We start from the raw sequence: 16,920 nt of genomic DNA on the forward strand, positions 1-16,920 counted from the left end.
CACGTAGCGACGGAGCAATTCAATTTCGCCTCTTGATCCAGTCTTCGTTAACACCTGTCTGCGTCGTATCATCGTGTACACTGTCCTGATCCTACCACATATCGTAGTACACTGACTTGATACTATCCCAAACGAAGAACTTGATCGGTGCACAAGCCTGGCACTCGTAGGCACTGTTATCGGAAGGTGGAAGTGGCAATGGATAGGTCACACATTAGGAAGAGGCGACAGCTGCATTGCTGGTTATGCCATGCAATGGAATCCACTCTTCCAAGATGGCGGACGGGTGGGTCGCTCAAGGACACTTGGCACAGAACAGTAGACAAGAAGTGCACGGATCTTAGCAAATCATGGGGTGAGCTGAAGGATTTTTCAGGTAACCGCAAGCGATGGCGCGTGGGTGTGATTGACGTGTTATACCCCACCAAGGGATAAATAATAATAATAATCGTTGGCGCAACAATCCAATTGCATCAGAGCCTTGAAGTGTGTTAAAGCACTTCATTGAAGATCCTAACGGTACACTACAAGATTACAGTACCCTATAGGAGACAATGTGGTCAGCATTGCGCGCGCCCGAGGTTATTACCCTAATTTGACTTAGGTACTCATTCAAAGCTGAGTCGACTGGTATCCGACGTCAAATCACGATACAAATTCCACTGCCACCAGTGAGATTTGAACCGTGACCTTCCGTACGACAGCCTTGTGCTCTAACGACCAAGGGATAAATGGCAACCATATATATATTTAGACTATCCCTCTATGATGAGGATAATACACGGTCAATGTTGTACTTAAGCATCGCCAGCGAAGGTAAGCAACCACTAAATGACAGTTCCTTTCGAGGTGATGTTATCGCCTCTCTGGTTACGCATAGTTAGAATGCAACTCCTAAACCGACTGCTGATCGCAATATGGTAAATTTAATTTTTCGTACATTATAGCAGGCTCTGTGCTCAGAAGAATGTGCTACCAATAACAAGCCCGTTAAAGCTATAAAAATCCACAGATGTCTCACCTTCTCGTTGCAATTAGCAAGACGGCATTTACCCATCATATGTCCGAGCGAGGTGTTGTCAGAGTCCACTTTGGCATTCAGATCACGTATCACATTCAAACTGTCACCTTTAAGAAGCATCTCCTAGACTGCGTCCAATTTCTCTCCTCTGCTGCATCGGAAGTTTTCGTTGGTACGCAACTGCGTATCATTGACATTTCCTCATTTTAGATCGATACTACCTTGCCTGTAGATACCGTAAATATTAATCCAACACCGAATTCATACTAACCTCCCACACGTTTTCCGGAGTACAGTAGCAGAGTGTCCGAAAGAAGAATTGTTCTCCAGAGTCCCACAATCTAGACTAGTTTAACACCAGAACATTCAGCCTGTAGCGCTAGAACTCCCGCTCGAGTTGAAAAAAAAATGAAATTTACTTGTTGTTGGCTCAGAAATTTCTATTGATTTTAGTCACCTTTTTCTACAGGCAGAGAATACTTTAAGTTAATTTCGAATCCCTAACTCTAAGGGAAGGGGATCCTCAGTAGAGTTCAGATTCGATAAATTGATAATGAACATTATTAATACCGTCCCGCTGAGATGCATGCGTATTCCAAGCCCTCATCCCTCCTCCTCTCTCAAACAGAGTTGGAGCCGTCTATGGCGGACTTATTCCTGCATAATTGCGAACATTTTTGAATCCACATGGACGTGAAAATGCTATCAACTACCTAAAACTATAGCCTTGCTGTAAGCATGTAGATAAAAGTGGTCGCGAAGGAACAATTATCCCTGTGGTTTCCTTTTTTGAAGCCATTATTTCCATGATCATGGCAATTATAAGTGGACTCCCAAGTCTGGGTTTATCATAGAAAGGTCAAACCTCGATTGAGTATAGATAGTGAATGTCTCCTGTACGAATTTAACAACTGACAAGTAGTGCGTGTAGATTCCACTTATCGCTGCATCCAGCTGGAAGTAGCCTTCGCCTGTCAGCGAACAGTCAATAGTGAAATCTTCTAGCTGAATCTCATCGGCTTACTCGTCCCCTTTATATTCCTGCGCCAGAGGAGAAAAGTTCTGATCCAAACACTCTGACTTCTCAGTTTGACCTTGCGTTGATGTATCAGCTTGGAGGAGATTATCACTGAATCAAGAGATTGCAAGGCGTCATTGTAGCTATATTTCGCTTAGAAGTCGGATCAAATCTCACTCGCCCAAAACCCTCGTGCATAACTAGTATCTCCACTTGGATGACACTGGCAAACGCTGGAAGACTGGACGATTCACTTATGCTATGTGCACCTGAGGAAACTCCCATTATAAATCAATAATCCATTTCTCATATGGCGCTCAAAAATACGGCTTTCTAGTCTTGCAATACTTCGCTGGTCTTCGACGCTGCCCTGGCGAAAAATCCCATAGCGAGATTTCTTCTGATGTCCTGTTTATGTGCAGTCCATTGGAGATACCCAAAATCTCTTAGTCTGTAGGTCTAAGATGTTCGTATAGCCGTAGGGACTTGCTGTCTTTTATCTAAGGCTTAACAACTGGGCGATACAATGGAGGTTGGATAGAAAGAAGGCATATATTGGCCGAGACCGCACAGCCCCAGTAATGCCTACATTCACAGTTCTTTGAGTCCGCCGGGTTCTAAGCAGGAAGTATATGCTTAGCATAGGCCATAGACTATAGGCGAGGATCGAGCGGACAACGTACAAGACAATGATCTTGCCAGTCCTCATGTATTCCTCGGCGACTTGGGTTCTTGGCAAGAAGAATTGCGAACTCTTGGCCGCTTTCGAGAGAAGAATCCTCCGAAGAATTTTTGGCCCCTTACATGAGGATGGACGATTCCGTAGCCTACATAACGACGAAATCTATGAGCGTCAGGTTGTGGATAAAATCCGGCCTACGGTGGGCGGGTCACTTAATCCGTATGGATAAGGATGATCCAGCCCGGAAAGTCTATAAGGGCAACATCTATGGTAGAAAAAGAAGACGAGGCAGACCCTGCCTGAGATGGAGCGATGACGTAGGCCAGGACGCCAGACAGCTTTTAGGGATATCGAATTGGTAGGGCTCTCCACATTCGCCACGACTTTTGCTACCTCGTCCTTTTTGTCTCTCTTATATTGTATCGGCCTTCTTATTTATGATAATCTTACCCAGATTTTTTTTCGGTAATGGGTGAACATATTGAGGCACTGAGTGTTAGTCCCCACGACGATAAGCTGTCGGACCACCGACTAAACATCCCTTGGAACCGCTTGACTCATTGTTTTGGGAAGCCTTCAAGTATGAGAATTTCTTTCCTCGCGTAGGAGGAGGGAGCTGTTAGTTAAAAGAACCTCCTGTCATCCGGTCAGTTTATCGCGAAATTCACCGAATGGTAACGCCTGCATTCCTTAGTAGTTGTCAGTACCTCCTCGACAATGTTAGATGGAAAAGGCTTCCCTGTGGCTATATGAAGTTGCTAATGAACTCCATTTAACCTTCCACAAGAAAAAAAGGTGCAGTCGGCATCACAATCAAACTATCGTGCCTTACTATTCTTTTACAGGTTAGACTGAAATCCATCATGCCATCAGAAGCTGAGTAAAGAAACAATGAATCAATCATCTTGCTTTCATTCCATGTTTTCCGTTCCTTATGAGCAAATACCTCTCAAGGGGTTCTCTCCCTTATGAACAATTTTCGTGTGTGTCTACGTCTATGTTACAAAAATGGAGATATTTCTAACATCGAGCGTTACGAAGAGCAAGTCCTCAGCTAGGTGAACCGCATCCACGACCTCCATGATAGCATTCTTTCAGACCTAAAACCGAACTGCATAAAAGACAAGTCTCCGCCAGGACGTATAATCCCGGCCAGTCTACTCTTGAAGGGCATCTTCGCGGCTGTGGCAAGGATAGATATCGGTCAGCTCAAGGTCCCCTTTGCCTTAGCTTATCAATGTGAGCCTTGCAACTTTTCATTCACGGTTACGTCCTAGTGGTTGTAAGTACGTTCCAGGTACTTTCTTATGGTCCAAGCCTTCCAGCATTCGCTTACTGCATCACGACCAGCAAGTCAATGTGAATACAGCATTTCCCAGTTTGGAGGTTCCCCGTGGCCACTTGGTGTTGGTTCGGGCGACAGAGTTGCTACCCGGTCTTCCTCCTCACCGCCTTGGAACACCACCTTCCAGGGGCAGAGAAAATACCCTTTTTCAATCAAGCCTTGAATACGCTAGTCTGTAGGTCCGGCGGATGGTGTCATACTCTGCTGCTGTATCTTCAGATGCTGTCACCCTCTTATTCTTTAAAGTGTGCAATCCTCGTCATCTTTTACGATATTCACATCAACCGGAACAAGACGCACAGAGGATAATGTCGGTGTGATGCATTTTTCCGCTGAGTCCTGATTTTGTGGGTGACCAGTTTTTAACGAAGTCCCTAACGCTATCCCCTCGTCAACTAACTCATGCCAGCAGTATTCTGCTATTGTGCGGCAAAGTTTCCTCTTAGTCGGTCTACGCTCTCCGTGTCTTCCCCGGGTCTTTTATATGATGTGTAAAATGGCGAAGCTTTTTACGGTTCGGTGCCTGGTGGAACATGAAACTTCCACAGACTATCATTATTAGGCTCATAGCTTAATTCTCAATAATATCAGATGGATTCCCTTCACCGCCAAAGTACCCCCAGTGAAATTCAGTCTGCCCCAAGAACTTGAACGAATCTACCAATCTTCTTGCGAAGTTCCACGCACAGGGAACTTCGCCATAATATTGGCGGGCTCTTGAAAAATCTCATGGAGACCTCCACATCTGCCTACTGGCAACTGGTTCGTTGCATCCTTTCCTGTGGTCGTCGTAAGCGTCGACGTGGCTCGTAATGACAAACGGAGATTGGGTGGTGGTCCTTTAGCACCCCACGTTGGGCGCCATTTGTAACGACAAATATTGATAGCTCGATAATCCATAGACCATCCTGGCTGGAGCAGAATTCCGATCGGAAATGAAACAATCATGGGCTTTAGACTGAAGAAGCAGCTCATTCTCCAATGAAGCCCCTGAGATCACCTCCTCTTAATCTAACATTTTTGTTGTTTTTTCTTTTGAATTAAATTGTTCTTGGTTCTCGAATTTTCATGGAAAGAAATCCACCTTGGCTTGCCTGACCAGAGTAAAGGCCTTAAATCAAATACAAAATGCCTAAAGTATTCGAAGCCTTGACCCTGGTCACATGGCTTTCCACGTATGATACTTTACCTTTGTTTGGGATCCTTCCAGCACCATTCACGGTGTGAAGAGAACAGTTCATGGACAGTTGCGCCCGAATTTCACTTGCCCCTAAAAGGTGATTAGCAGCCAGGTGGAACTTCATCAGCTGGAGGAGCCTAAAAGTGATCAAATGATCATCGCGTTCTTACTGTCTGTATTAATGACCAGAACATTGTAATTTTGAACAACTTGAAATGATAACAATCATGGAAAGGGCTTTTATATAACCCCCTCCGTACCATAGGGAATTATATGAAAAAACACATGATGAAAGTCGCAGCACCGGTATCTTATATTTCAATCTGCTTGTTTGATGGTAAATCATAAGAAGTAATTTATCTTTATGGAATCACCTCATCTTTCCCGCTGTAATCCGATTGGCCTCCCAAACTACATCACAAAGGATTTCAGTAAAAGTCTTACAATTTAACAACTCCAACTCTAAAAAACAGAAACAGTCTCACAAATGGCGTAGCTCAATGGATCCAGCAATTCCTGAGAAGATACCATTCTTAGACAAATCCATTTCCATCCAGGTCTTCGTGTTTATACAATGCTTTCGAACATTTGCGATTTACTCTCTGAAATTTTAATCATGAAAATTCTGTAGATGTAATACGATTGTCTGCAGCTTGAGAACGAAAAGCGTATGGAATCCTTTTGGTACTCCACATTAGGAAAATCTTCAGTACGGACGTATCATATATCGCAGGCAGCCATAAAACACATAAAGAGCAAATTCACCAAGGGCAACTGGGCTAGATATTGTTGCTGGGTCCCCCTGCAGCACAGAACACTTTCCATCGCATCTTATTTTGTTTCTCTTCGGAATATAAGCAAGAATATGACGTGCAGACAGACCGACAGATAGACAGATTGTGCAAGAATGTAGACATCCGAGAAACGTGCAGCAAAAAGGCCAAGGCAATAGAATACAGATTGCTTGAAAATGGAACCCAAGGAAGGAGTGTAATGTGAGGTTTTCGCTAGATACCATCACATGTCTTCATTAGATAATGTGCTGTTGGCTGTGGTATCACATGGATAGCTGAATCGATGGTTCAATTCAATAGGAAAACGAGATGCATGATGAGATGAAAGATGATCGACATCAATTTGCTTCACTTTGTGTGCTCACACAAGATACGTACTTGCAAGATTGCTTGCTACAAACAACAATAAGCTTGCGGGGACAATGGCAATGATTGCATCAAGAGAAGAATGGGAACCACACTACGTCTGCTCGCACAATGTATAATTGAAAAATTATCGTGGTCACCATGCTGATAATGCAATTTATGGAGTTGATACAGTCTTGGGTCACATTGTTGAGTTGGCAGAATTCTGGGAGAGTTAGTTCAACGGATGAATCCGGGATCCATGCATAGAGCGTTCTGCAGTAAATTGCACCAAGAGACATGAAGACTGGAAATCAGGTGAACTATTTATCTCAATGGCCAATTGGGGCTGCATTCCTGCTTCTGCGTTTGAGTTTAAGGGCCATCAATGACATTCTGTGTCCCCGTTGATTGGGCTTGGAAATATGAGCTTTGAATTACTTACAATATCGATTAAGATATCACATATCCTCCGCCATCGATATCTCGTTATTAATATCTTGTTGAGTCTAGCGAGCCTGGCCACTGTAACAGAATGACCACAGCAACCTTCAGCATCAACTCTCTGGATGTGATCACGAACAATGTCCCATTAAAATGATCTTGACTGTTGGCGGAAATCTTGCTACGATAACCAAGAAACGCATCTCATCTTGAGAGGTTGAAATGCATCACTGAAAACAGCACCTAAGTCAAGTAGCTGGTTCTCCACTGCACAGAGTACATATCAAAGCGTACAGACTTATCAGTAATTGGAATTCCCACAATTACACTTGTTCGGTCGTTATACAAGTTTAGTGATTGCTACAAAGTGCCGTGACTCTCTAAAGTGGTATTTGGAAGGATATATCCTCGCAGTTAAGCGATAAGAAATCCCGGTTGAGTGAATTATTAGGAGTGAATGGTGCAATAGAATGTGCAATGGCACAAGGAGACAACTCGCTCATCAACATCTTGCACTGTTTTTTCAGGCGAATGGGTAACTATAATATTTCCTTTAATGGACAAAGTGCGAAAATACTCGTGTATGATATATTTGCATTGAAATGTGACTTATATATATCCGTATGTTTGCTTAGGCCTTCAACCCCTACTATACATTTGACAAGTGCGAGGCATTCGTGCTAAATTTTATGTATTCCGCGAAATAATTTTGCGGCTCTTTTCTCTAAAGGTGCTAAGGTCTTCAGGTTTTCCATTGTCGATTGATTGAGTTAGATTGCCACCTGCTCAGAATCAAGGTTTTTCAATTTATATATCACTAGTTTTCGTAAAATGAAAAGTTAGGTACACATGGTGGCGCTGAAGTTTTCCACGAAATTCCCATGCCAAAATCTATTCATCCCTCATAGTGGTAGCTTTTGAAATATTTCGGTTTTATGACTAAGGTTGTTTATATCAGTGTTTGCTTTGTTTTGACGATATCCATGGCCGTGAGGAACTAAGTCAGTTTTTTGGTATGCATATATTAATGACGGGGCCCTGGCGTTGAGTCACGATCTGGGTCATAGATTTTGAACTGATTGTGCGAAGGATCAGCCTCTACAGAATGAAATAATTATGTTACACCATTTCACCATATTTATTGAACTGTCCAAACGATATTATAAAAGAACATCATAGATTTTTTATCTGAATCAAAAATTCCAATGCAAAATCCATTGGACTTTTTCAATCCTCATTCGTCTCATATAGACTTGTCCGGATAGCCATTTACAAATGTTTGAGTGGCCTTCCATATCGACTGACAAAGTTCAGTGAAGAATTACATTCGAATTCGAATATCCTGCCCGACTGGACCGGTAGGCTCAAAATCTTCGCTTATCCCCCCGCATACCTTCTGCCTACAGGAGCCCGTAGAATACTGAACTGTCACGACTCGTTTAAAATTGTCATCGCCTAAGTAAACCTCAATTATACAGTAGCATTGCTATTAAGCTAATGATCTTTTGAATAACCACAATGACTTTAAAATTTTCATCCCCATGCTCCCAATGATGCCAAGTATTTCTCATGCCGTTTCTGCCAAAACGCGGCAGCGCTTTAGCTTCCTGATAAGCTCGTGGAGATTCATCATCATCAACGGCGCAACAACTGGCATCCGGTCTAGGCCTACCTTAATAAGGAACTCCAGATATCCCGATTTTGCGCTGAGGTCCACCCATTCGATATCCCTAAAAGTTGTCTAGCATCCTGACTTACGCCATCGCTCCATCTCAGGCAGGGTCTGCCTCATCTTCTTTTTCTACCATAGATATTGCCCTTATAGACTTTACGGGCTGGATCATCCTCATCCATACGGATTAAGTGACCCGCCCACCGTAATCTATTGGGGAGATTTTATCCACAACTTGACGGTCATGGTATCGCTCATAGGACAGTTTTTCCATCGCTTGCCCCAGATGATTGATTTGCCGGGAGTGAAGCCTCTTTGGTATGGACCAATGATGTTCTGGGCGTATGGGGCTATCCGGCCTAGCAAGATAGCGGCGCTCGATCAACATGTGGTCAATTTGGTTGAAAGTGGTCCCGTTTGGAGAGGCCCACGTATGTTTGTGGACCGCCTTCCGCGCAAAACCAGGTACTTCCAACAACCATTTCGTGTGACACTGCTAATTGAATAATCCGCAATCCGTTACCATTTGTATTTTGATGTAAGGTATGGGAGCCAACGTATCGCCTGAATACGGGCACCGTCCCTACTTGGCTGCTAAAGTCCCCAAGTCTGATTTTGCACGACGCAGCTGCATGATCGGTCCAACCCCATATCCATCGCGGATATCCTCATTCCGAATGTGATCAAAGCGTGCTACGCCACTAGTCCAACACAACATGTTCATCTCCATAACCGCGAGACGCCGTTCATTGCCTTTTATAGTTGGTCAACACTCAGCACCATAGAGAGAGAGACAGGGTGGACTACACTGTGGTAAATTTTAGATTTGAAAGAACACCAGTTTTGGAACGCCACTTCATCCAGGTTGAGCTCTTCTGGTACTAGGTACTGCCGCAGAGCATACCAGGTGAGTGGTGCACGGTCACGGCTTTCTTTAGATCCAAAAATGCAATGTAAAGAGGGCGATACTCCTCACTGTGTTTTTCCGTAAGTAACCGCGCAACGTGTTTTGCATCAGTATTCCCGCAGTTCTTCACAAATCCGGTTTGATTTATTGTTATTTGAAGGATGTCGCGAATAAGTTAAGAATATGGGACAGCAACCAGATCGGATGGTAATTTGAACATTCTGCTGGACTACCTTTCTTTTTCCGTATTGGAACTGCTCAGATGCAAAGTCATCAGGTCCTGTTGCCTTCCCCAATTTCATTCGTTTTATTGCTTCCTCGACTTCAGTTGCACTAACAGATGGCAATGCCAACACTATTAACATTTTGACCTACTATCAACGCAATACACAATAGTAGGATTTCCACGAAACTTACTAATAGAGTTTCCTATTAAAACCTATTTGACTGCGAAATTTTATAGAACTAAGGTGATTTTATTGGGAGATTTCTCTAAAGAGGTGCTTCAAATGCTTAATGTTTGGACTATTCGCGAAGGCGTGCACTAGGAAAAGGAGAGATGGAGCGATGGCGTAGATCAGGATCCCAGACAGTTTTTAGTGATATCGAATTGGTGGGCCTCGGCGCAAAACCAGGAGATTGGAGTTCTTTATTAAGGCTGGCCTAGACCGGATACCGGTTGTTGCACCGTTGTAGCAATCTAATAAGGACTTCATGTATAGCGACCACTAGGCAATCATGTTCGAACACCAGCTTCCACGAATAGAGCTCTCTGTCTCACAAGGCATAGGCCAAAGCATCGAAGCTCATTCCCCCCTTAAAGGACCAATTACTGAAGGAATAGTGAAATGGTCCTACTAGCTATTGAGCCAGACGAAGAGCTCAGATGGCGGTAGGTAGGATTGATCAAGTGCAAAATGAGCATGTCTATAAGGAACCACGCAAGAACCTCAAACTCGCCATCCAACGTAGCAAGAGGGAATGCTTTATGGAGCTCTGTTCGTTAATAATAATAATAATAATCATTAGCGCAACAATCCATATTGGACCAGGGCCTTGAAGTGTGTTAGAGCGCTTCATTGAAGACCGTAACGGTACACTACAGTAACACTGTAGGAGGCAATGTGGTCAGCATTGCGCTTGCCCGAGATTATTACCCTGATTTGACTCAGGTACTCACAGCTGAGTCGACTGACAAATCACGATACAAATCCCACTGTCACCAGTGAGATTTGAACCACGACCTTCCGTACGACAACCTTGTGCTCTAACCACTCAGCTGTTCATTAGGGCCTATAAAATCGTGATGGGACGATACCCTCTTGTTAAAAATCATCCACGGATTATTTTCCTAGCAAAAGGGGCTACTGAAACCTTCGAGCGAGCCCTGAATGTGATGCCGATTCCGACAGGCGCCAGAGACAAACTGGTAGATATCTGCGGTAGAATAGGCCACAGTAAAACCCTCACGTCGGGACGGCAAGCTGAATAAGACCCTTCAGTTTGTCGTAAAATGTAGACTGGATGTGCTCGCAGAATCGTTCGAAGCGTGCATGTCCAAAGGGAATCTTTCCTACATCATACAGTACAAGTTGATTCTGCTGCCTAAGGCTGGCAAACCTCCAGATGAACCATCCTCGAATAGATCCATATGCCTTCTAGACACTATGGCGAAAATGTTCAAGCGGATAATTTACAATAGATCCCTAAAGCCAGGTCAACCACCAACCACCATGATGTTATCAAGTTGATTACTGGCTTGACCAAAAATGCAATTTACGGAAAGGGCTGTACCAGGAAATATTATGTGCTGATAATTCAAATCATGAGAAATGCAATCAATTAGATCAATTGGAACCTTATACAAAAGTCTCTGGGGAAGATTAGTGTTCTGAACTATCTCGCTACACGATGATGGATCCAAGGAATTCGTGATCTCCGGGGCTGTCCCACAGGACTGCGTACTGCGCGCACTACTGTGAAACATCATGTATATTGATGTACTTCACTTTTCTCTGTCAGACGAAGTCATGGTGGTGGGTTACGCCGGCGACATAGCATTGGTTGGAGCTGCAAAGTAGCTCGAGTTGCTGACTTGTACTCAAGCGAAGCACATAGTCCTGTTAATTCTTTTTGGAGAGCGCTGGGCTGGCGTTTCTGTAGGAAGTGGATTTTATTTGCCTAAATCTCCGGATGTTCCTTCATACGTCGTTCTGGACGCTTATTATTCTGTTGCTGAACTCGATGCGCAAATCGTTTGTCTCAACTCAAAGGTTATACGTCAACCCATTTTCGAAGGCCTGAATTCAGCCCTTGCGACTTCCTGTAACATGCCAACAAACCCTGTCAGTCATATACTTAGGTCCCTGTTCTCTTATTTTATTTCACCACCACCAAATATATGTCTTCCACAAACCACGCTGATTTCGGCCACTTTAAATCTCCACGTACTTCAATTACTAAACCCAGTCTTGCTAGCGTCAAGGCCGATTTGGCATACGGCAAAGCCCTTCAGATTTTACACCCGCGACACCTAAAAACCTACCCAGCCCTCTTTTACTTTCATAGAGACTTCTCGGCTGGCTCACCTCAGTTAATTACTTACTTCATAATTACTCTTCTTCGGCGTATAACGGCTATCCTCGTCCTTCTTCTCTCCACCAATTGAGGGCAGACTGCCCCGCATCTTATAAATACAATACTCTTTCTTACCCGTTTTTGAATCTTCAGACCAGCAGTGGTAAAAACTAATCAATATATTCTCTCCTTCTGCATAATTTTCATCAAGAGCCACATTTTTTTAGCCTGTAGAAGGAGGCCCCCATTACATCTGTTGCCTACATCCTTCCTCTATTTTATCACAAGGATTCATTCTGTGTCAACTACTATTTTTATTTTTCATTGTAAGCCTTCCATCTCTCCTCACTTACTTTTAATTGCTTTACGCCGATGACCTTAAACTCGTTTCTTCTGTAGCTTCAACAATAAAATGTGTGTTCCTACAGTCCAATTCAGACACTCTAGTACACTTGACTCTAAACGTCAGCAAATGCCACTTATTATGCATTTCCTTTAAATCCCCTTTCACTGTATCTTCCTGCTCTCTTGGTATTATCAGCGTTACAACTCTACATTTTTGGTACAATTTTTGTTGATAAGATCCGATTCGATAGACACTGATGTCATTACTCGTTAACCCTTTTTACGACTTTTCAAACCTCTTGTCCAGAGGTTGCTCGAGTATCACTCCGTACTTTAGTCCCCTTCCCACAGCTACAATTGTGTTACTATTGAAAAGGTCCAACACAACGACTTTGAGAAACAATTGAAACTCTAGTTATGGTCCCTAGGCGACGTGTCGCCACCCTTTTTGTGCGAAAGGGAAGATGATCCTCCGCGAATCAACATGGAACTAAAACTACGTTCGAACGATTACCGTTAGAGTGTTGAGCCCCACTGTGGCTAGTACAACGGTACCAGTTTCTATTAAGTGCAGGCTCAGCATTCGTTCTGGTGGATGCAATCTCTACCTCTGCCATTGTACAGCGCAACTTCATGCTTGCTCCCACAAGGAGCTCTGCCCGCGATGTGGTCATGACTACAGTCACTATGCAATTCCTACAAGGGGCCAACCGCAAATAGCAGAGCCGAGAACACATAGCTGAGGAATTCTTCTAGACGGCTCCCAAAGTACCAGATACCCTCCAGTAAGGCTTTCTGGCAAGAGTCTCTTGCAGACTCGCGTCTGATAGCCCGCCTCGAGTACTTAAGAAAGACACTTCCCACCAAAAAGTAGATTTAAAAAAATCCATCAGACGCTAGAAATTATTATTGATGCTATCATTTGACATCGTATTCAGGATGGATCCACATACCTCGTTGTCGCTAATTAATCGGGATATTGTTCATTGTGCGTGTCTGTAGTGCTTTCGCCTTGGCAACCTCTCCACGCGGAAATGGAAGTCAACGCTTGCACCTTACACAATCTTAATTTCCGGGCTTTCCCTCTGATATCGTTATGTAATACATTATATTAGATCAAATTCCACTACATATTTAATAAAATGGACATTGTGGTTACTGGTGAAAGCGCTACATTCTGGATTACGGTTAATTATGGTCATTTTTCGAAACACGTTTCTCACTAGATTTGCACAACTTTTTCCGAATTTTCAGGCCCTATAATCGTTCCGAAATGTTCAGCTTAACTTCCCGCTATAGAGTGGTCCCGAAATTCAAAACACCGGTCATCCAATAATCATCGAGAGTATTTTCCACAGCTACACTTTTCTGCAACTCCAATTTGCCCTTGCCACAGTTGAGTTGCCAAAGCAAAGGCCAGTTAACGCTTATGTAATTGACAAGTGGAGCGCGCATTCGCAATTTGACCATCTCACCTACAAAAATATTTCTATATTGTCTGATGCGAACCACTTAGGCAGAAAGCACTTAATTGCAACTTAGCACAGACATTTACACAGCAATGCATTTATATATGTTAGCAAAAGGGAGAAATTATTATTTCATCTAAGTGCGATTTCGCGGTATTTCTCTTATTTTCTATATAATTATTAAATACTATTTAAAGTTACCGAAGATTGTTAGGTGATCGGGTTTGGGATGAAGGCAAAGTTGAAAATTGGGTACCGGAAATTAGAAATGGAATGACGATAATGATAAAAATGCTATGTAGTTGGACATGGGAGAAATAATAAAATAAATCTGTCTACAAGCCCCATTCAAACCAATAGAAAACTATGATGATTCCGATGTCAGCAGATTGGTAAATGCTGTACCTTGTCTCCATATGAGCTGTGATCTGCCATCAAAACAGCTTCACTAACTTGAGGGGGAGCTTCAGCGCAAACTTTTTATATACCAACCATTCGGATCTTATTCAGGGTAATTTGCATTCTCATTGCACAAGTGGTTGATTGTCAGTCTCCTGACTCTAGGTTTTAGCATGGATGCATGAGTAAGGCCTTTCTGCTTCTCCCGCTGCTGTCGGCTTATTACTTGCATAGCTTTAAGTGGAAGCATAATGAAACTGAAGCAAAGCTTCGTAGAAAATGAAATAAAAAATTAACGAGAAAGAAAGGTCTGTGTGAATGACTTACGCTCCACAAAGAGGTGCACGAGTGAAATATTGTACAAAGTTCTGAGAAAATCTACCAAAGGTAACTTGTATGCCACACTGAAAAAACAACACGAAACAAAGAGTATGTATTCGCGATTTCCCTGGAGCTTGATAAGAAATTTATCTTTGAGAACAATTCAGCTCTACTGAAAAATTAAAATATCCTGGGAGGACTCAGTGCTAATATTGAGAAGGATGCTTTACTATGAAGAAAATATTATTTTTCTTATGCACCGTCGAAAGATATTTTTGAAATGAAGGTCTAATGGACATCGCATGACCGAAGCAGAGATCGAAGTCTGCGGCGTTCTTAATAACAACGACCTCAAGCGACATCAACACAGCAACAAACATTTTTTTCTTTCAATTGAGCATCGTACCCGTAATCATTTTGGAAGCATCATACATTATATATGGCCTCTCGGAGGACGTCAATAACCTGAAAATCCTCCATAAAATAAATCCCTTGGCTGCATACCGAAATTTACATTTGAATCCAGGTCTAGACTTTCACTCCTACTCAATATAAATGCTTTTATGTGAATGTTATTCCTTTGTAAACCCTCAAAATTAAGTAAATATAATAAGAAATGCTTGAGGATATTTAATGTTGGCGCAGTTGGGTTTTTGCGGAATTCCCACCTAGATTACGTTAGTGAAATGTCTCCCGCATATATTCCCAGTGTCAAACTTGGTTCTTATCTAAAACCATTTGTTTGAATTTAAGAACATCCAGACTTCCGGCTGTGTGTTATCGACATTGAAAACGAGGTTAATGACTTCTTGTGAAACTATTCATATTGCTCCTAACATACTTAAAAGCAGATAACATGTACTATTGTTAGTCGTCAACTTTTCCACAGATTGCATCTCGAATTTTGCATCTATCTGGGATCTGAAGTGGGAAATTCGGGAACAATTCCAACTGCATAATAAACTTTTATTGCAGGAACTATCATACAAATGCGGGTTGTATTGAATTTCCTTCCTGGCACAACTTTCTAAATTGTACTCAACCGAAATCCACGTTGATATTGTAGAACAGATACATATGTATCTACGAAACACAATTCCGAAGCACTATTGGCATCTGGCCCGACTAATTCAATGTCTAAGTAATTGAATTCCGCCTTATTGATTTCTCTTCTTCCCGATAATAAAATCGACTTAGCGTTTTACAAGCTTATCATGGAATTAACATATCCATTTTGCGTTCAAAGCGAAATATCTACAGAAAAGATACAGAAAGGGCAGGCCGAAGGAATGGCAAGTTGCCGGGAGAAGACATCAGAAAGGAAATGAGAGAAAGTCATCAAGTCAAGCTATGGAATGAAACCAGTCAACGACTAGCATCCTTTCCAAGTGACAAAGTAGAGATTTTGTGATTAATGAAGATTTGGATTTATTACCGACAGATGGGGCCTCACCAGCGAATATTTATTAGGAAGAATAACGAGCAATAAATTGAATGATGTAGTACGATGGCATATTTTCAGATAACAATAAATTAAAGGATCTTCTCTGTAAGAAGGAGGAACTTTTGGTTGCCGCGCTTGCATTTAAAAATATGGGGGGCGGGGGCAGTTTAAAGGGATACTAATCCAGGTCTGTTTATAATTTTGAAGGATAAGCGACCTTATTTGTAAAAGCTGCTCACACACACCCAAAATTATTCTGCAACTCGTTCCCGTCTAACTTAAATCCTTTCAACAGCTAGATTACTTTTTTGACTGTCTTTCTGCACCATAATAAACTAGTGTGTCGTTGTAAGTGGCTAGCTAAAGAACGTTAAATGCCTCTATACGCGTCCACGTCTTTTTTGTACTCAGTTTCTCCATCCGTATTCTTGAAATTCTCAAATTTGATAATGCCACCCTTCTTATAAAGCGGGATCAGTAGTAAATGGTGTTGGTAATGAGGTGGTTTATGAACACATCCGACGCAGCTCAAACTATTGCTGGTTTCACTTGGATATAATTCGCACCCTTGGCGTGTTTTCCATCTGTTGCCACTTACGGTCACGCTGCTCGCAGAGGCAGAGAGCGTCTGATGAGTTGCCTCTGCCCTAGACGAAACCGTTAGTTCCTATTTTTAATAGCCATTATCAGAGCGATATATGATATAATGGCACATAAAGTCACGGGCTGTATCGAGGCAAAATCTCAGGAATAGGTGGAGATCGGAGTCTGCCTGGGTTGCGTCTTGACACCGATATTTTTTTTATTATCGGTGATGTCCTTCGTGCTGCCTCGTTCGGTGGACGAGGAGAACTTCAATGGATTACGACAGCTTCCCCCAAACACCTCGACTAAGTTGATGGTATCATGGACCTTGCCCAAATGACTCTGGATTCGGAAAGAAACAGGCAAGTAGCG

The 16,920-nt window shown here is 42.7% G+C and overlaps 1 protein-coding gene across 7 annotated transcripts in view; it reads left to right on the top strand.

Moving 5' to 3' along the window:
* The window catches only part of LOC119650787 (ankyrin repeat and fibronectin type-III domain-containing protein 1), a 320,628-nt gene that overhangs the window by 181,729 nt on the left and 121,979 nt on the right, over positions 1-16,920 (top strand). Inside the window, exon 1 of one of the 7 annotated variants that reach the window (XM_038053906.1) lies at positions 7,076-7,364. The exons of 5 other annotated variants lie outside the window; for them this stretch is intronic. In XM_038053906.1, the coding sequence (XP_037909834.1) occupies positions 7,300-7,364 (65 nt within the window). In that variant the 5' untranslated portion in view covers positions 7,076-7,299. Of the gene's footprint in view, positions 1-7,075; positions 7,365-16,920 lie in introns of those variants that run through there. One more of the 7 variants, XM_038053908.1, reaches the window with a different exon arrangement.

This window comes from Hermetia illucens, chromosome 3 (assembly GCF_905115235.1).
Source record: "Hermetia illucens chromosome 3, iHerIll2.2.curated.20191125, whole genome shotgun sequence".
Classification (NCBI taxonomy): domain Eukaryota; kingdom Metazoa; phylum Arthropoda; class Insecta; order Diptera; family Stratiomyidae; genus Hermetia; species Hermetia illucens.